The sequence below is a fragment of the Zootoca vivipara genome, chromosome 9, assembly GCF_965207765.1.
Source record: "Zootoca vivipara chromosome 9, rZooViv2.hap1.1, whole genome shotgun sequence".
NCBI classification, from domain to species: domain Eukaryota; kingdom Metazoa; phylum Chordata; class Lepidosauria; order Squamata; family Lacertidae; genus Zootoca; species Zootoca vivipara.
Genome location: NC_142592.1, coordinates 31,660,620 through 31,681,351, shown reverse-complemented (window position 1 = coordinate 31,681,351; position 20,732 = coordinate 31,660,620). Strand labels below are relative to the sequence as shown.

Genomic DNA, 20,732 nt, shown 5'->3' with positions numbered 1-20,732 from the left:
TATTAATAATAATTTTATTATTTATACCCCGTCCATCTGACTGGGTTCCCCCACTCTGATTACTTGTGCAGTCTACCAGATCTTGTTTAAAAGTCCTGGGAAGTCCAGCATTGATCTTTTAACTGGACATGTTGTTCAATGGTGCACCAACTACCTGGTGATTTGCTACCCAGTGATGGTGGGCAGAGGGAAGCAGGAATGGTCATCTGTAGCCTAGCAGACATCCACCTTCAAAATAGCTGGTGGAAAAGTGCTTCCTGAAAAGACAATTCTGAATTTTAGAACCTGAGGAACGTGACATGCACAATTGCAGCTCCAGCTTTAGTGAATGTTCAGATTAATTTGCACTGACTACAATTTGGGAATACTGAAATTTATGTAGCCTAGCCCTGATCCTATTGAGTTTTAGGAATGCAAGCATTTTCTACTGTAGGAGAGAAAATGGCAGACACCAGTGTTGGTCTGTAGCTCCCAGTTAAGCCACTCTACTGTTCATCCTGGTCAGTGATAAAAGCTCTTGATGGTCAGCATTTCTTCACTTACAGATGCCCCCTAAGCTTTAATAACAACCCACCTAATCGAAATATAAACGGGTTGCTTCTTTCCTAGGTAATGTTTTACCCCTACCCCCAATAGAAACATATAATGCATGCATGTAGTCACACACGCATGTTAGTTTTTCAAAGAAGTCTAAGTAAAAAGACCAACCAATTTCAGTAATAGTCAAATGGTAGAAATCACGGATCCAGTGCTTCAGAAAAAATAGTATGCTCCAGCTATCAGGAGTAAGGGAAACATCATCTTAGGGGAGCAATCTTCAAGCATAAGTCCTCAGATGTTGTTCGACTACAGCTTCTATCACCCATAGCCAGTTTAGTTAATGGCCAAGGATGAAGGAAGTCATAGCTGAACAAGATAGGGGAGAACATATCTTAGAGAACAACATTCCCTACTTGAGCTTTAAGAGACCAAAGTGTACTACAAATGTGGCATAAATTAAATATATTTCATGGCTTTTATACTCCATCCCCCTTTAAAAAAACCCTATCGAAATTACTGATCCAATAAGATCATTGCCCAAATCAATTTTATAGTATCGCACTACTTATGTGATTCTTCCTTTTCCAATGATCCGTTTGAGAATATAAAATAGGCCTACTTTTTATATTTTAAAAATCTGTCTTTTTCTTTCTTTTATTACCTGCCCTTCACCAGCAGGTCCAGGGCAAGGTTTAAACAATTTAAAGTTCAGAGATTAAAAGCAAAGGAATGCAGGAATAAGGTGGGTCCTCCTTTGTAGGTCAGCCATACTTTGTAAAATGTTTGTATTTATAGCTAAATGCGGAGAAACATTTGTTCTGTCCAACCCCTAAGTTTGTCTGTGCATCTGTGAGTTTGAATGAAAGAGAGAGAGTGTGGCTTCTGCACAGTGATGTTAATGAGAGCTGCTATGCCATTGGTCTGAAAGGTGCTTTGTGTCAATTTACACAAACTCAATGGAATGATAGGCACTGGCAGAAACACAGTTTTCTGTGCTTCACCCATTTCCATTTTTGGCTTTAACAAGCTAAGACCTGGCAACAGTAAAAGAGGGAAGATATAGGAACAAATTGTACACTCATGTAGTACCCAAAAAATTGCTCTGTAATTTGTTGCTCTGATATTCAATTTAAAATGCAATTAGTGATTATGAACCATGTTATGAGCATGCATCTGCTCAGTGGGCTGTTGCACATTAGGGTCTTGCCATACAGCGTAGCTGCCATTTGGAGACACTTGAAAGTAGCCTGTGTCTGGTGACTGTCATGAGAGGTGAATCTTAGGTAGGCAAGTTTCAAAGTATGGTAGAAAATGTCTGCAAAAACAGAAAGACATTTCTACTCATTTTAGTGATCAAGAGAAGCCTAAGTTGTGTGGAGTTTACAGGATTTTGGTACAATGGCACAACTAACATCTTACTAAAGAGTAAGTAGGAGTAAACTCTGGTAGTAGGAGTAAACTCTGAGAAAGTTGATCTTCCATTATACAGTTCTATTTTATACAGGACTGTTTTATTGATAAATGTTAGACAAAAGAATGATTGAAACAATATTATAATCTTATAAAGTTTATTTTTATGGCTGGATTTAACTAAACTGCTAAAAACAAGTCCCACTAGCACAATGGGATTCACCCCACATGCCCTCCCCAAATCCATTTGGGAAGGCCAGGAGAACCCTCAGAACTTGATAAGAGGGACCGAAGTTCAGCATAATAGGACATGTTTTCCATGTGGAAGGTTCAATTTCTGATATGTCTAGTTAAAAAGAATCTAGCGGCAGGTAATGGGTGAGAAAGCCTCTGCCTCAGACCCTGGAAAGTTGCTTAAAGTCAGAGCAGACAGTTCTGAACTTGATGGACAAGCAGTCTGACTTGGTCTAAGGCATCTTCTACATTTCTGCTTTTTTATTTAGGATAGGCTTAACAAATAAGCAGAGCAAGATTGCAGTCTTGTTCACACATACCCGAGAAATAGCCCCATGAAATTCAGTGGTATTTCTGAGTAGTTCACATATATAGGATTAAAGCTGTAAGACATTTCTGATACATGTGCAGTTTTATATGTGGTTCGCAGCAATAACAAGCTCTCTACAGAAATAAAAAATTATGTTTTTATAGTTTGTTGTAGATATTAAACACTACTGGAGAAACAGGGCTATAGGCAAATCTTTCAATAATTTATTGCGGTCATGGACCAAATATGTTTACAAGTTCTTGTTGTTTTTTCACAGCACAACAAACACACTAGATGATGTTTCTAGTAGATATTCACGAGCAGCAGACAGAACAGGATATAACAGATATAGCAGGGATGCAAATTCTTCTGGAAATATTTTACCAAATAATTCTTTGGAAAAGAAGGTTGAAGATCTCGAAAAGGTAAATGTGTACCAGTAATGTGTACCGGTAATCAGTCAGTGGGCGTGGGCAGGGAGTTCTGTAAACCAAGTCACCAACACTGCATAGACCTTGCTGCGGTTGCCACCGACTAGAAGCTACTTCAGAAAGTAGAAACACCTAGATATTGACGTCCAACTAAGATCTTAACAATTGTGTAGGTTCATATCGAAGCAGATAATTTCCTTCAGAATTAGCACTTTGAATCTAGGCCAGTTGGATTTTCTAAACAGTCTTTCCAGGCACCTTTATGTATCACACATTGCAAGAATCAAACCTGATTATTATAAAGGCATATATTATGTATGAATAAAACTGGCTAGTTCACATGATACTTAGTGCATCTGACACCAGTATTGTTGAGCTTAGTGAACTGACTATTTGTCTCAAATTTTAAAGAACATGTATATCCTTTCCCAATAAAGTATTTTTGAAAACAAAATGGATAAAAATCAAATGACCCTTTTTTCAAAAAATGAAATTCAGAATATTGACTATGATCCTCTGTCTCAAACACACATACTGCATAATTTTCTATGGAAAACAATGAATCGGGGGGGGGGGTTATTTATTTTTTTAGAAGAGGCATAAAATATGACATGAGATGTTATTTTTGTTGTTTTTGTTATTAAATTTGTTAGTTGCTTTTTATCTTGGTCAATGCAAACAAACGAAATACCCCCCTCCCACATAGATACATTAATACCGGGGGTGGGGGGTGGACATTGAAAACATCTCACCCACTTCTAAAAGGCCACAAATAGTTAAAGGCCAAATACCTGGTTATAGAGATAACAGCCGCAAGTGGGAAACTGCCACAGAAAAGGTCCGTTCTTGGGTTGCCACCCTCTGGACCTCTTGTGGAGGGGGCACATGAAGAAGGGCCTCAGTTGATGGTCATAGGAGCTTGCAACAGTAGGATCCATGTTGGTTCATACGGGGAGAGGTGGAAGCCATTATGATATGGCCATGTACTGGGTATTGTTAACTGCCCCTGCGCTCATTCATACTTTGTACTGTTTAAAATGTAATGTCTGACTTTATCCATTTTCGAAAATTGAATTCTAATTAATTTGTGTACATCTTTTGTTGGAAAAGCATGCTATACATTGTTGAAATATTTTTTAATGTGTTATCTCAATTAGTATCCATAGAAAGAGTCAAATAAAAGAGAAATCCTTTATTTCACAATTTCTCCTGTAAACAAATATAAATTCCATAGTGCAAAATATGTGACCAGCAGTTATTAATTATATTCCACATATAATATAAAGGCCTTATGAGGCTACAAACAGCTGTGGGTTAATGCTTATGGCAACCAATTGCATGCTTTTGCAGGAAGTAATGAAATGGAAAGTTAGAAACTTGATTTAAATTAATTATTTTCATCACCTTGATTTAAATCAGCCCACTCTATTGCAAGCTCTTTTCTCTGGATAATAGAAGAAAAGCCTGTGATATGTCTATATTGGTGTGTTATTACATGCAGCATATTTTGGGTCTAGAGCTGAACTCCTAAATCCCATTGAATCTTAAACTTGATTACATTTACTTTGTATGTCTACTCTTTGCATTGTTTTTAAAATAAATATTATCTATTTTATTTTTTGAAGGAGCTAGCAAAGGAGAGACAAGAAAACATCAGGCTTGTGAGGATAACACAAGACAAAGAGGAGTTAATTGGGAAACTGAAGGAGGAAATTGATTTATTAAACAGGGTAAGTGCTTGATTGCTGTGGAATACAGTGGTATCTTGGTTTACTAACTTAATCCATTCCAGGAGTCCATTCTTAAACCAAAGCGTTCTTTCCCATAGCAAGGCGTGCTTTCCCATAGTGCTTGCTTGCTGTGGAATACAGTGGTATCTTGGTTTACTAACTTAATCCATTCCAGGAGTCCATTCTTAAACCAAAGCGTTCTTTCCCAAACCAAGGCGTGCTTTCCCATAGCAGGAGGGGACTCAATTTACAAATGGAACACACTCAACAGGAAGCAGAACATGTTCTGCTTCCAAGGCAAAGTTCACAAACCAAAACACCTACTTCCGGGTTTGCAGCGTTCTTAATTCAAGTTGTTCCTAAACTAAGCTGTTCTGAAACCAAGGTACCACTGTATGAGAAATTCCCCAGAATTTTGGGGACAATGCACACATCTTCCAGTCTGGGACTCACTCCTGTAAGTAATACCAATTTCTGGTTATTTGTTTATTTTTACATTTTTATCCTGTCCTTCCTCCTGAGCTCAGGTGTACATCATTATGTAGCTCTCATTTTTTGTCTCTGGGACTGCTTGTTCCTATTGATGGTTTATGCTTCTGCATTCAGGTGAACTTCCTGCTGGTGTCAGGTGAAGGGCTTCTTGCTGATGTGCAGTAAGCTTGCAACTTACCAGGGTGTACTTTCTGCGGATTGCACCTAAAGCAAAATTGCACAGTGTCAAAACACATTGAGTACAGTGGTGGGTGACATTGCCCAAAGTCTTTTTTCCTGACACCTGCCCCTCTTCCATCCCTTTTAAAATTTTGTTTGTTTGTTTGTTTGTTTAGCCAAGTGCATAAAGCTTAATGCACACAACTTAAATGTGTGTAAGTTGCAGGCTTACTATATTGTAAAAAGAGGCAATCTCTCAAGAACATTCTCAACAGAAACCAAAGTTCCTTTTCTCAAGAAATTTGCCTCTCTTCAAAAAAAAAAAAAGCGCCAGTACTAGGTGTGCAAACTGAGATCTCCAGTTTGAGCCAAAGGAAGCCAGCACTGAGCTGAGCAGCACCATGATTTTATTCCCCAGGACAGCTCTGCAGTAGAAAGAGATGGTAGGGGGCAGGAGTGTGTGTGTGTGTGCTGGCTGTTCCTGCTTCCCTGCTATGTGTGTGTATATGCTCCATGGATTTTCAAGTGTGTGTTCACTTGCAAGACATGTACACCTGCACACTGGCAGGCAGCCCTTGCAGGAGTGGCCAACCCTCAGTGTAGCCCTTGGGCCAAAAAAGATAAGCTACCCCATCCTAATTGGTTGAGAACCATTGCACTAGTTGACGGACACTTTGTCATTTGACTCTGGAATGTATATGGTGCTCTTGTTTCCTTGAATAATAAACATTTAATTCTTAAATTAGGTATGTAGTTTTGAAAAGGAATCTTAATTAAATAGGAAATAAATTCCATGTATGACTGACTCCTTCCTTTTGACTTGTCTTGAGTATTTAAGTTGCAGACAGTTGTTGTGGTTGGAGCATGTCCAAGTAGCTCATTCTTTAAGTCATGTTTGGAATGTTATTTCTGCTGCATAAACATTCCACAAAGCAAGCGTATGTATGTGTGTGTGAGAGAAAGTATTTTATACACACAGACACTATTATGTCCTTACGTGAGCTTCTTGTGCGCTGTATCTGTGCCACCTGTCTGGATATTATGTGTTTGATTACGGATTTCCTGCATCAGGATTTGACAAGATGGCTTAAAAGCCCTGCTCCAGTTCTCTTGATACAAGTTAGCCAAGACAAAAGCAAACCTGAGTCTACTGTAATGAAAAGCTAGTTGCTTTCCTTTTCTTCCTAATACATGACTTCTGAAATGGGTGTTGTTGTTGTTTTTTTATAAAAAAAACCATAGTGGATGCTTTAACCCAGGAATGAAAAACATGTGGCCCTCCAATTGTAGTTGGGCTCCATCCCTCTTCATCCTTGACTACTGGGTATTTTGGCTGGGGCTGATGGGAATTGGAGCCTAACAACATCTGGAAGGCCACATGTTCCCGACCTCAGATGCAGTTAGCTGCTGACCTCAAAGTGCTGTCCTGACATGACTGCTTTGTTTTTGAAAATTGATTCCACGTCATTCTTTACTTGCTTTCAGTTAGCTTTTGCTCATTTCTTATTGGCCACTAACCTTTAAATCTCACTTCTCCCCACCTTTTCCTCTCTTGAGATACTGGAAGTCATCCAGATGCCCATTGTATGGATGGAAGGGAGGAATGTGCACAGCTGATGTTTTTTAGGGTATTGCTACAGTTGATGGGGCATGCAACTTTTTTTAAGCTGAAAAGGAGCTTGCCTCATCAGCTGTGGTGGGTAGAGTTATTTTACTTTATTTATTTATTAATTTTTATATGCCACTTGAGTGTAAAAAAGAAGCTTCAAAGCAGTTTACAAAAATGATGTGAACACTTCTAAGAACTCTCCAGCTGAATGCCCAGAGTTCCGTATGTTCCAACATACAGGAGAAAAAAGGAACATGCTTATAACAACCATATTCTCATACCAATGTAAAGGTAAAGGGACCCCCGACAATTAAGTCCAGTCGCAAACGACTCTGAGGTTGCGGCGCTCAAGTCGCTTTATTGGCCGAGGTAGCCAACGTTTGTCCGCAGACAGCTTTTCCGGGTCATGTGGCCAGCATGACTAAGCCGCTTCTGGCGAAACCAGAGCACCCCATGGAAACACCGTTTACCTTCCCGCCGGAGTGGTACCTATTTATCTACTTGCACTTTGACGTGCTTTTGAACTGCTAGGTTGGCAGGAGCTGGGACCAAACAACGGGAGCTCACCCCATCACGGGGATTTGAACCACCGGCATTTTGATTGGCAAGCCCAAGCAGCACAGTGGTTTAACCCACAGCACCACCCACATCCCTCTCATACCAAACCCACTATTTTATCTGATGTGCCCATTCACTCTTTCACAGTCTTGTTGAGGTGCTTGTTTTAAATTTGTTCTTTAAAGAACCCAGCCAGATGGGTGGGGTAAAAATCACACACACACACACACACACACACACACAATTAACATCACCGGGGGGAGAGAGCTGTGTCTCCTGTCCTTGCCTATAGGGCACCTGCCAATTCACCGCCACATTTTGGGGCATCTCTGCAAAGGTGAAGCCTGTTGAATGGGCACCACCTGTTCTGAGCTGGAATCCAGATTGTACAGTAAGCATACATTTGGCAGGCTTCTTCCCTGCAGACACACCCACAGCTTGGGAGCGGGTAGGGGATACAACAGTATGGGCAGGGCCACCGTGTGGCATGATAATTGCACGGAGAGAAGAACACTTCAATTAGGCTATGAGTTTGTTCCATACTCATGGCCTAATAAGCTTCACCAGCATGTGGAATGGTAGCCTTCATACACCATGTTCCTGTGTGGTTATGTGCATGTGCATTAGAGGCAAGATTCAACCACCTCCCCACACCCACTCAGATTACGTTTCTACATATTTGTTCTTATTACTTATTAGATTTTTCTTATGCCCTTCCTCTTAAAGAAGCCCAGCACTACAAACATTGAAATGAGAGCAATTCAAAAGAGTTAAAAACATTTTTTAAAAAAATTCAAAGCTGCTAGAATACAATAAACCAATAAAATACAGGGTAAAACTTAGATAGGAAAAACATCAATTAAAAACAACCAGTTAAAACCAATTACAGCATATTTATTTGTTAGTATATAACCTGAAGGACTGTATAAATAAATATGTCTTTGCCAGATGGCAGAAGATCATCTTTGGGAGGGGGCAGAACCCTGAACAATGGCAATTCTAGCAACTCTCATTAACACAATTTTAGCAGGCCATTCCTAAAATGCAAACGTAGGGGCAAGGATTTACGTGGGGCAGGTTTCAGACAATAAGGTGTCTCCTGGAAAATTAGTTACAGTAGTGCATAAGTAACAGTTAGAGCAGATCTCTCTTAATGCAGAAATCTCCTTTGTATTGCTGGCAAAGAACACAAGATTTTCTAGGCTTTTATTCCATCTCCTCTCCAGTGCCTGAAGGATCCCCCACCCTTCCTGGCTTACACAGTAATTCCCTCTTCTTTTACCCTTTATCTGTTTTCCCACCATTTCATATATATGGTACTTGGCAAAATGCTCGAGAAGCTTTTTTAAGTTTCCATCCTTGGGCCCAGCAGCTAATTTGGAAAGAATGTTTGGACTACTGGTAATAATGTACAGTAGTTAAAATATAGTTATAACTATTCTGGCACAGAAAAAATTTCCCATGTCTAAAAGTTTGGACTCAATAACACAACAGCATTGTACGCATAACCATTTGCTGCTGGTGTCCAGTTACCCCAGATGCAAAAACCTCGAAGAGAGAGTATGCACCATTCCGCAATGCTGCTGGTGGTAATCTCGTTGAGGTGCTTGTTGAGGTGCTTGTTCACCCATGGAGTGATAACCATTAAGAGAGCCATTCCAATTAGCAGGAATCTTGCTCTTAGCCAAATTCAAATTGTGCCTCAATCTCATAAAAGATGTTGTGCACCACTGCCTTCATGTCAGGTTTCAAACTTCTTGCACTAATAGTACATTGGATTTCACCCATGGTGTTTGGTCATGTGCAGGGAATCTAGGACATTGCATGGCACAGAAAAAAATACGTCTTAAACATTACTTGATCTGTAATAAACCCAATCTTTAATGAGAAAAAACGGGGCATAAGTGGACATTGTGAGGAGGGAAATAGATGCTTTGCAATTGTGCAGGCATGGGTTAACTAGAGCAATATGTAGGAGGGCGTTAAGCCTTTACTGGAAACCCACATCAGTCGGGGCCTCTGGTGTGTCTGCATCAGGTTGTAGTCTGAAGGTGAACAGCAGGTATGGGGGCCCTGATTCGTACTGCAGCGGGAGTCCCAATTTGGAACAGACACTGGCATCACATGACTGAGGTCCCATCTGGTTTGCTTTGAAATTTGTCATGGTTTCAGGCATAAAAGTAACAGAAGCAGCATGCTAACCATTTTTAATATGTGAAGATTTTTCCATTACGAAACAGTAGTTCAGTATGTAACATTGGTCACACATTTCAAGAACAACCATCCATTTATGCATTCTCTTAATTCAAAGAGCTTAAATTTTTCCAGTGTATATAACACAAAACATTTTACTAATCTGGCAAATTTTGATTTACTTCTGCATTTCAGATTACATTGTGCATGCTTGTAGAAAAATACATTTATGTGGTAATGGAATATTTACTTTACTAAATGTAAATTTAAAAGCTGTTAATGCCCATATACTGTATCTTAAATCTGCTTTGTTTGTGTTTAGCAATCAGCTTTTGTTGTCTGCCATTTTGCTCTTATATTGTATAGTAATGTGCTATAATCCAGGCCATTAAGAAAATGACTTGATGAATTAATAACTGTACACCTTGCTATGCTTCCTTCTCAAAGGACCTAGATGATATAGAAGATGAAAACGAGCAATTAAAGCAGGAAAATAAGACACTCTTAAAAGTTGTTGGACAGCTGACAAGGTAGAAGTTGAAAGACTCAACGAGGAATGAAATATGAAAACTACTGATTGAATGTTTCAAGATCAAGGCTACAATATGTATTTGCTGCAATGTGTCAGAACAACTGTCTTTCTATTTATTATTATTGAGGGGAGTAGAATGAATGTTTTGCATAATACTCTTCCTTCAATGAAATAGATTCAAATTTTGTGAGTACTTCTACACTCACTCCCTTGCATTTCCCAAGTTAATTAATTCAAACACAGACATCTCAAACGTCATGCTCTTGATTGTTCTGTATGTCTTTATTTTGAATGTGTATTATCCAGCTTTTAAGAACATTTGATTGCCAAGATTGAATTTTGGTCTATACAAACATCACTTTTTTGTCTTTGCCACCCTAAATGAGTAGAAGTAATTGGAGATTAGAGTAAACTTTGTTTACACAGATACTATATATATATTGCTACTTGTAAAGTGTGGGTGCCTTACTACAGTACTGATGTGAAACATTTTACAGCTGTGTTACTTATTCTACAAAGAATCCTGTATTTTGTGATTTTATGTTGTACTATATCTGAAATACTGACAATGGTATATAGTATCTCCCATCCCCTGTATAGCTGCTTTGTGACAGAAAAAAATGTTTTATAAATCAGCAATCACCAATCATTATCAACACTAGTAGTCTTTAGGAAAATGTCTGTGTCGTGTATTATAGGTTAATCACAATGCTTGTGTGTCCACAGGAAAAATTGTTCTTTTATACAAGGGGAAATCCACTCTTTCCAGTTAACAAACTCTATGGCCTGGTTCAGATACAATTTTCATGGTCCATTAAACCATAGTATTGAACTGAGAACAATGAGTCTTCGTTTCATATCCTGGTTTGGAGTCAGAGATTCAGTGGGAAACTGGTTTAATAACACCCCCCCCCCCCCAAGCATTGCATCACAGTGCATGAGGGAAAGGAATGTGGGAGAGTGCAGGACAACGTTTGTTCTCAGTCCAATAAGCCACAGTTTATTGGATTGAAACTGCTACAGCTGAATCTCACCTCTATGAGAGTGGTATGCTATGGTTTACATCAATTATTTCTATCATGCAAAATATAATAAGGATAGTAGATCATTTTGTAAGTTTTATGAGCATTGGTATTAAATGGATTGTCAGGATTATCTGTGATTCATAATGATTTTTGAAGCTGTGATAAAAATTTGTTAATATAGTACAAAAGGGAAGTTCATGATTTTTGGGCCCTCTAAAAGTATTATAGAAAAACATCTGGAATAACACTAATATTTGTTAAAATAAAGTATGTTACATGTTCTGTTACACACTAACATCCGTTGTCTGCATCAATATTTTATGTTACGAACAATGAAATATCACTTATAAACCACTGGTGCCAGATCTTATCTTGGGAGTGCCTCGTTCACTTTTGGTTTAAATATAATTGCTGTTAGTCCTGAGAACAATCTGGCCTTGAGAATAGTCCAGAGTAAAGCCTCTCCCAAACCCAAAGCCTTTTCTGATGTGAAGTGGAGCTCTGTGCTCTATATGAAGAAAGGCATTGCAAGTACTGCTTAGCAGTGTATGCTACTGGTGGAACTGGTGTTCCTGTGGTGCTGCAGTCTCTATAATGTCAGTTTGCACTAATATGCCACAAGGCTTTGGGAAGAGGTTTCCATGGCATGTTAGTAGTGCAGTGGTTCTCAAATGATTTGCCATTGAGAGAGGCAAAGGGAGCATATTGAAATATTAAGCTACATATTGGATGCTTCAACTATTCTAACTGCTACTCTGCACTCCTTATAGCAGGTAATCCTCATTATCCCCTGTGCATTATCCCAAGTTGTGGGTAGTAGGAATGCATCAGGATTTTGAGATACAGACTGTGCTTCTCGGTGTGGGGAATGTCTCAGAAACCACTGTTACCAAGAAACAATGTCCTATCCCTGAAATGTGACGGATGGGGTAAGCAAACAAAAAAGTGGGCATGCCTCTTGAGGCAATCTCTGTTAGGCTACCCCAGGCATCCCCAAACTGCAGCCCTCCAGATGTTTTGGCCTACAACTCCCATGATCCCTAGCTAACAGGACCAGTGGTCAGGGATGATGGGAATTGAAGTCCAAAACATCTGGAGGGCCGAAGTTTGGGGGTGCCTGGGCTACCCTAACAGTGCCTTTCCATTTGAGAGGTGATGAAATACACATCAGGGAGTGCAAGAGTGAACCATGCCTTGAATTTTAATCCAAAACAAAAGCCCCATGCCTCGCTTACAAAAGTTTGAGGAAACTATGTTAGAAAACGAGGCATGTAAACTTAATTACATGCATATATTTAATGTAAAATAACATTTGTATGGAATAATGGGGTTGCATTTGGTTCTCTGGGATGGTTGTTGAGGCTGCAACTGTAATCCCATTTACCTGGGAGTAAGTCGCATTGCACCCACTTCTGAATAGGCACATACAGGGTTGCCCTATGAATTTAGCAGTTGTTGGCATGTTGACTTCAGTTAAAACAGTGTTGCTCATTGCTCAAAGCACAAACCATTAAAACAAGCCATGAAAATGTCCTGTGTAGATCTGCATAAATGAGTGGTGTTATTCAACAGCTTATACATTCTCACTCTTCAGCCTGGACTGGAGGACCAAGCCCTGAGTGCACATATGCTATAGAAAGGAGCCTCAAGATGTCTAGGGTTTCAAGCCATATCCTTAGGGGATCGTCCTTTGTTTCAAAAATCAGGGCGGTCAGTTCTTGAAGCAAAATTGTTAACTTCTCCAACAGATTGTTGGTTCGCAAAAAGAACAATATACCTGACTTCCTCTCCTCTCCACCTTCTGCTCCAATATATATATATAATATATAGCTGACAGTTCTAAATGTTTTGAGTTGCAAGATGGAGAGGAATTACAGGCAAGCAGTGTTGTCTTATCTGCTTTAATTTTGGACAACCTGGTATGCTGTGACTCATTGACAGTTTCATTAGATAAGCATCCATATATGAAGCCTTGGATTATTTTATTGTAACTGCTTCAAGATACCTTTAGCATGCTTTATATCATAGTGAGACAAAAGCATGCTGCCGTAAGTATAAGGGAAAGAGTATAGAGTTTGTTACCTTCAAACTGAAACACACACAACTATTTTAGTCTGTGCTATCAGATTATCTGTATTCTTATAGAACTTCTCATTTTTATAACTTTCAGAGGTATTGGTCAGGGGACAGAAATGGGTAAGGTTCATTCACTTTTGGCATCTAAACGTGATGTGTTATCATCCAGCAGATAGCAACACTTCCATTCTCAATCTGTAGCATGACCTATGTTGGCTTCAGCCGTATAGGACAGTATTTCACTTCCAGTTAGCTGCAAGGCTGAAGATTTCCAGAATCCCTTCAATGAGATCAGAATTCAATGTTTGTGAAAGAGAGCACACAAAGAGATGAAGTAATGGAATATGTGCCCATTCTCAATTCCCTCCAGGACCCTTTTCTAATGTCAAAACTGTTGGCCTTGTGCCTGAGATGTTACTAATGTTTCCATGGATGTGATAGTGAGAGGGGTAGGACTTTCCAGCAGAAGCATGTTATGCATAGTAAAGCTTGCAGAATCAAAAAGAAACTGAATAAATACATTGCTGAATTACGCAAATGACTACCAAACTTCTCTTTAAAATGTCCACATCTGTAATCCCAGCCACCTTTATTGTTGTATACATATCATATGCAAACCAATTGTGTATGCAGTAATTGCTCACCATAATTAAATGTGCAGCTGATGTACCACCACACCACATAGCAACATATGTAGAACAATGCAAGGATTTCTTACTTCAATTGAAACAGTTGTCAATTGGTCTGTTGCTAATATCCTGTTCTAATTTTGAATGTTGTTTGTTAGTAGTACTCTCTGCAATAGGTAAAGGGTAAGCTGCAAGTTAGGTCCAGTCACGGACGACTCTGGGGTTGCGGCTCTCATCTCGCTCTATTGGCTGAGGGAGCCGGCATACAGCTTCCAGGTCATGTGGCCAGCATGACAAAGCTGCTTCTGGTGAACCAGAGCAGCACACGGAAACGCCGTTTACCTTCCCGCTGTAGCGATACCTATTTATCTACTTGCACTTTGACGTGCTTTCAAACTGCTAGCTTGGCAGGAGCTGGGACCGAGCAACGGGAGCTCACCCCGTTGCAGGGATTCGAACCGTCGACCTTCTGATCAGCAAGCCCTAGGCTCTGTGGTTTAACCCACAGTGCCACCCGCGTCCCTCTCTGAAATACCTAAAAATGATCTTTAGGTGAAGCCCAGTTATAAAATTTATTAAGGGTTGTTGTTGTGCTTTTTTAAAAAAAGTCACTGAACCATCACTTAGCATTTTCATTAACTCAGATCTGAAGTGCTATATTTAACCATGAAACAGGATGCAATTTCTTCCCTATTTTTCTGTTCTCCCACCACCACATTTGTGAATCCCTCCTGATAAAAAAAACTAGAGGCAAAGGGGTCTCTATTTTTAGTCTATTTTGCTCTAGCTTTGTGTTCTCTCCCCTCTCTTTCTACCCCACCCTCACCAATTTCTGCTGCTTCATGCTGAACTCCATGGTTTAACTCTCAGGACAATTCACACACCAAGTGATTCCTGGACAAAAGTGGGTTGTACAACATGCCTCGTCTCCAACGTCAGGGATAACTTGTGTGAACAACACATGCCTCTGAACTGGGGAGAACATTCTCCCTATTCTACTGTTGATGGGCCTAAGGGAGTTTTAGATAGAGCCACATTGAGGTAGGAACATACTGCTACTATCAGGTACAGTATTATAATTCCCCTAGATCCAAGGGCTGTAAATAGAAGGCTATAGCCTGGCTGTGGTCTAGAAAGATCCCAAGGTCACATACCCTGTTTTGTTAAGGCACCATTAGGAAACCTGTGGCTTTCCAGTTTCCATTGTCCCTGACAATTGGCTGTGCTGGCTGTTGCTGATGGGTCATCCAATAACATCTGGACGGCCACTGTTGTCACAGCCCTGTCCTAGCCTAGGACATCCCCTTACACCTCAGGAAGAAAACCATTCTTTTCCCAGTTCGCCTCTTTCCTTTTCCCCTTGAAACAATCTGGACTCTGAATAGAAAACACTGAAGTCTGGTTTGTCCTGATAAAAGGTGGTAGTCTTCTGACTGATAGCTGTACTAATGGGCAGAAGTGACAGCCCAAGTTCGTTAAAGAACAAAACGTGTGTTAGAAAAGAATCTCGAGTCTTATTAAATGACAAGATTCTTTCAGATACAGTAAATGGTTTGTAGTTTAGATATAACCACTTTGCCATGGTAAACCATTGCAAACTGTCAAACAGAGTAACTAGTTTCTAAGGGCATAAATATTTACAGAGCTAAGAGCCATTATTCTACAATTTGCTAGTCCAAATGTTTCCTCCTAGATTCCTTGTGGCAGAGTTAAATTGTGAATGCCAGTTTAGTCAAATGCAAAGGCTCGATAAGAATGTTTTGCTTTTGTTAAAATGGAGTATGTGTGTTAAGTATTCTATTATAGGTACAACCTCCCTCATCCTAGTTTTCCAGAGGCATAGCACAATCCTGCAGGGAATGTCAGTGCAACTCTATACATGCCTATCCCAGGAACATATGCGCTAAAATGGCTGCCTGTGTTCTTAGATCTGTGGTTGGTAATGAACAGATTATTCACACAGGAGAGGCCTATCATGTTTCATGAAACAGGAGGGTGCCACCACCTCCAACCCCCTTGCTTACTGGGGTTGGGCCACAGTGCAACCCCATGCAAAAATCTTAATTCCTACTTTGGGCAGTGTAAACATTGGTAAACTGGTTTATTCTATTGTGGTGCCTTGTAAAAAGTTGCATTTCCTCTTGCAGACAACTGAAGCAAAGGCATTTTGGATGCAATCCTGGGGATTGTATAAATGGCATTGGGAGAGTGCAACTTGACCAACAATCTGTGAATTCATACAAATACATGCACTGTATAAATAATGTGCCAATACAACCTTCATATTAATCTATCATTCTGTTATTTAGTCACCATTGTACACATGACCCAATCTGCTTGATAGATCTATAAGAAAATAAACTCTCACCAGGCATTCCATTTGTTCTATGTAAAATCTTTCTATGGCAATGTGTTTAATTCGTACCCTATTGATGTAGTAGGGGGTGCTGCTTATTACCAGCTTCTGTTTCCAAACTCCCTAAAATTTATATAGCAGCTCTCATACTTGCCACATGATAGACCTCTGTGCCAAAGGTTTATCATTTAGCCACACCATAAGACAATGTTGACTGACTCTTTTCTTGCTTTACATTCCAAGACCTTCTACCGGTATATACTAAACAAAATCCTTTTGTTCCAAAATAAGGGAATTTCCATCTATTGCACAAGACTGCATTTGAAAAAGACATTGACTATTGGCTGTTTGACACAGCCCATTATTATCTCTAATTTGGGCAGATTCTGCAGGCCAAAAGTCTGTTGAATGATTATGGTTTTTTTCTGTAAGAAGAATGCTAATCTCTGCTTTTGCCTGAAGGCTCTTTGCAACAATAATGCACTTTTCAATTGCAGCTGCCAATTAAGTGTCTACTACTCAGCATATTCAAGCAGCTTGGAGGTAGGGCAGAGGCAGTATCCTACAGATTCATTTCAAACATAAAGAATTATTGTAAAAATAATAAATATTTAGTGGGGACACAAAATTTTGTCCTGACTCAGGCGCCATATTACCAAAATCTGCGCCCCCCCCCGGGTTTATGAAGTAAGAAAACAATAAGTTTTATTATTGGAAAGACATAACTTAGCTAGAAAGGTTTCTTATTCTAAACTAACTAATTAAGGTAGAGAATACAGGCAGTGGAGATCGCAGTCTAACACCACCAAACTGATTCATGTCACAAAATAGCAAGTAGAATAGCTGAAGGACAGGGAGGACTGCCCTGCAAATGAGTAATTCTAAGAGTGACTCAAATGTAGAGATGTTGTTTAGGTCACGACACCAGCCTGGCCAGCATAGTTTCTTATCCCAGTTAGCATTTCATGTATGATGTGGCTGTGTGACAAAAACAAAGTCAAACAATGGATGAGAACAAAGTCAACCCCATTGTTTTTGTTAGCTTAAGGAAACAGCTATGTTGCTTCTATCTCCAGAAGGAATTTTTTAATAATAAACTCTAGAAGAATAAAACCATTTCTGTTTGCTTGAAATGTAACATTATGAGCTTGAAAACCTACACGCCTTGCCAAATTGCACTGCAGACAGAGTGCATTCCTTTGACTATCAGGAGCAGCAGTTGTCTTCATTCCCCATGTTAGTGGGAGAGAAATGTTGCATTTCTACCATAAGTGGAGCCAGGAAATCCTAATTCCTAGGTTTATCATTAATTCACCTTCCCTAACTGGGGCCCTCCAGAAGTTGTGGACTACAACTCCTTTCATCCCTGCCAACTGAGGCTAATGGGAGTCCCATCATATTGAGGAAGGTTCCCATTAATATTGGATAGAACTATTTATAAGAAGCAGCTTTATAGTGATGTACACTTGTTAGTCCAGCTCAGTATTGACTACAACAGAGGTGAAAGAATTGGATTTGGCTGGTGGACCCGGTATTTATCTCCCCTTCCCCAAATTTGACAGACAGGTGGGGCTGTCCACCTGCCCATTACCTGAAATCACAGTGGTGTCTAGTAATGGGGTGTTTTGAAGACCTGACAGTTGCCAAAAGTCCTGTGTAGTTTTTACAAGTGTCTTTGAGGATTGGTTGGTTGCAGAGGTTTTCCATGGAGTCTGAAGTCGGCACCTAGCTGATAGGGGTTGACTTAAACCTCTGTCTTCCACTGGTGTCAGCTAAACTTGGGAGTTCAGACAAAACCACCAGAGGAAAGGTGTATCTTGGTTTTTTGGAAGAAGGGGAATCTAGGAGGGCTTTAGAGCTATGAAGATTCCAAGGGCTGGAAAATAAAACAGAACAGGGAAGAAAAGTGCACCTCATTGGCTAAAAAAAATGAAAAGTGGGAGCAGCCAGCCTGGCTTATTTCACAAAAATTGTTTAGACGTGTGCCTGCACATTTTGCTTTATAACTTTCCTTCTAGTTAGAACTAGAGGCAGAACGAAAGAAAGAAAGAAAGAAAGAAAGAAAGAAAGAAAGAAAGAAAGAAAGAAAGAAAGAAAGAAAGAAAGAAAGCTCAGAGCCTGCAGCCTCTTGCATGTATCATGGACCCAAGTGCAATTGCACCATTATAAATCTGCCCATGGTCCATGCAGTGCTATACAGTTGCTATTCAACTTTTGAAAGAAGGGAGCTCTTATCACACTTCTCCTAACATCACATCTGTTTTGTCTTCCAGAATTTCCATTTTATGTGCCACGGTTTGTTTTCTAGGGACAGTATCTCTTACTACGGTACTGCAATGCTGGCTCTTTGTGCTGTAGATACCAACCAAGCCTACTCTATAGAATTGCTGTGAAGGTAACTGCATGTGGATCATTTCGAGCCCTTATGGAAGTGCTTTAAAAACAACAACAAAACTTAATCTGGCTATTGGTTGAAAATGTTTATGATATGTACTGTAAGTTGGAGGAAGATAATTCTAGCTAAAAGCCAAATGTTGTCTTTCAGATTTTCATTCTTGAATATCCAATGCTATCTTATCCTTAAGGCTGTGATCAGACTTTCAAACCAACACACTGCAGGAACCCCGTGGCTGTTAAAGGAAACCAAACAGACTGAAGCAAATGCTCCAAACATTGGCAAACAGCCACTTCCTTTCTCTAACACTGTTGTTGTTGTTTTTAATTACTTTCCTTCAGATAATATAACATCTTGATACTGTGGAGTACCCCTCCCCCTCCAACCCCCCCCCAAATATTTTGTCCTGTTCCTTTTTTCTGTGTTCTGTGAGGCTCATGCTACATTTTCCTAAACATTGGCACCAAAAATATTTCTTTCTCCCCTTTCCACAAAATGGCTCACAGCCATACACTGCTCTCCAGAGGCCAGAGCAAAACATACTTCTAAACTAGAGGGGAAATAAAATACTAATTTTAAAACCCTAGTTTATATTTATTTACAATAAATCAGTTCATAAACTGCCCTAGTTTGGAGTTGTTGACAGAAAAGTTAAACGTTGTTTCATTCCAGAATATTTAGCCATGCTTCAGTATCTACCGTAACAGCGTAATTTTGTGCATTTCTCCTCAGAAGTGAAACCTGTTGAGTTCAATGGGGCTTACTCCCAGAGAGGGAGGTTTAGAATTGCAGCCTGAAGCTCCTCGTGTTTGAGATGTCAGTGCTGAAACAATAACTATATGAATGTGTTCTCTCCCTCTCCCTCCCTCCCTCTCTCTCTCTCCCCCCCCTCTCTCTTTTTCAATACATTTGCTGTGATTTATGGCATATAACACAGGGCAGGGATAGGGAACCTGTTGCTCTCCAGATAGAGTGCTGGGGAAACCCAGCCAGATGGGCGGGGTATAAATAATAAATTATTATTATTATATTGTGGGACTATAGCTCCTATTATCACAGACTATAGCTCCTATTATCACATGCTGGCTGTGGCTGATGGGAGCTGGAGTCCAACAGCATTTTAAGGGCCACAGGTTTTCCATAGTAAGGCACAAAGGAAGCTGACCACATTTGACCAAAGAAAAACCACAGATTGTTATTCAATATGCAAGCTCTATGTCTGCTCAGATTAAGCCTAACTGAAGAAGGTTTTGTTTTTTTAAAAAAACCTATTTACTTCTCAAAAAATCAAACAGAATTTTTACAAGTTATATGATATGAGAGCACAGCACAGATGCATACAAGTATGAAAAGTTTAGGGGTGATAAGCAAAAACACACTTCAAAAAATGTTCTAAGGATGCCCAAGGAACATGATTTTATATAAAAATTCTTACCCAGGTGATCTTTCTAGCTGTCCCAAAGGAGAACTCAAGATAGAAGAACAGTTGGTCGCTTCCTGAAATCTCGCAGCACTGTCCACCATATTTATATCAGTATTTCACATGATCTTGCAAATCTTAAAAGGGTCACTGATCTTAACAATAGTGCAAAGTTCAATTTATAACACGTAAATAATGTTAATTTTCTTTCCAGGTCAGCATTTTCCAGAATAACTTTCCATAAACAAGACTGTTGCACTTAGGTCATATACTAGTTTCTTTCAGTTTTCTTCCTTTGACTTCTAGGGTTTTGGGGGGCGGGCGGGGGGAGAGATACATTATTTCTAAGAACTCCAAAAATATTTCTACTCAATCACAATCATTTCACATCATAAAAAGGATGGAAAACATTTTTACTAACTAACCAGCTCTTTCTTCCACTGAACTCTATCCTTATCAAAGCCATTTATTAGGCTCACATGCAACACTAAGCCATAGTTAACATAGTTAAGCCAAAATGTATAAACCAACAACAAACTGGTTCATGAGTGTGGTTCCTTACGATTAAACCACTGGGTCTGGTTCAGGTGCTCAAATAAACCATGGCTTTTTAAATAAACAGTGACTTAGTGT

At 39.7% G+C, this 20,732-nt stretch overlaps 1 protein-coding gene across 1 annotated transcript in view; it reads left to right on the top strand.

Annotated features, from left to right (window-relative positions):
* Positions 1-11,518, top strand: part of PAWR (pro-apoptotic WT1 regulator) — a 63,990-nt gene extending 52,472 nt beyond the window's left edge. Inside the window, 3 exon segments of the mRNA XM_088677018.1 lie at positions 2,772-2,919; positions 4,551-4,655; positions 10,114-11,518. Coding sequence (XP_088533144.1) covers positions 2,772-2,919; positions 4,551-4,655; positions 10,114-10,200 — 340 coding nt within the window. The 3' untranslated portion in view covers positions 10,201-11,518.
* The last annotated feature ends 9,214 nt before the right edge of the window (positions 11,519-20,732 follow it).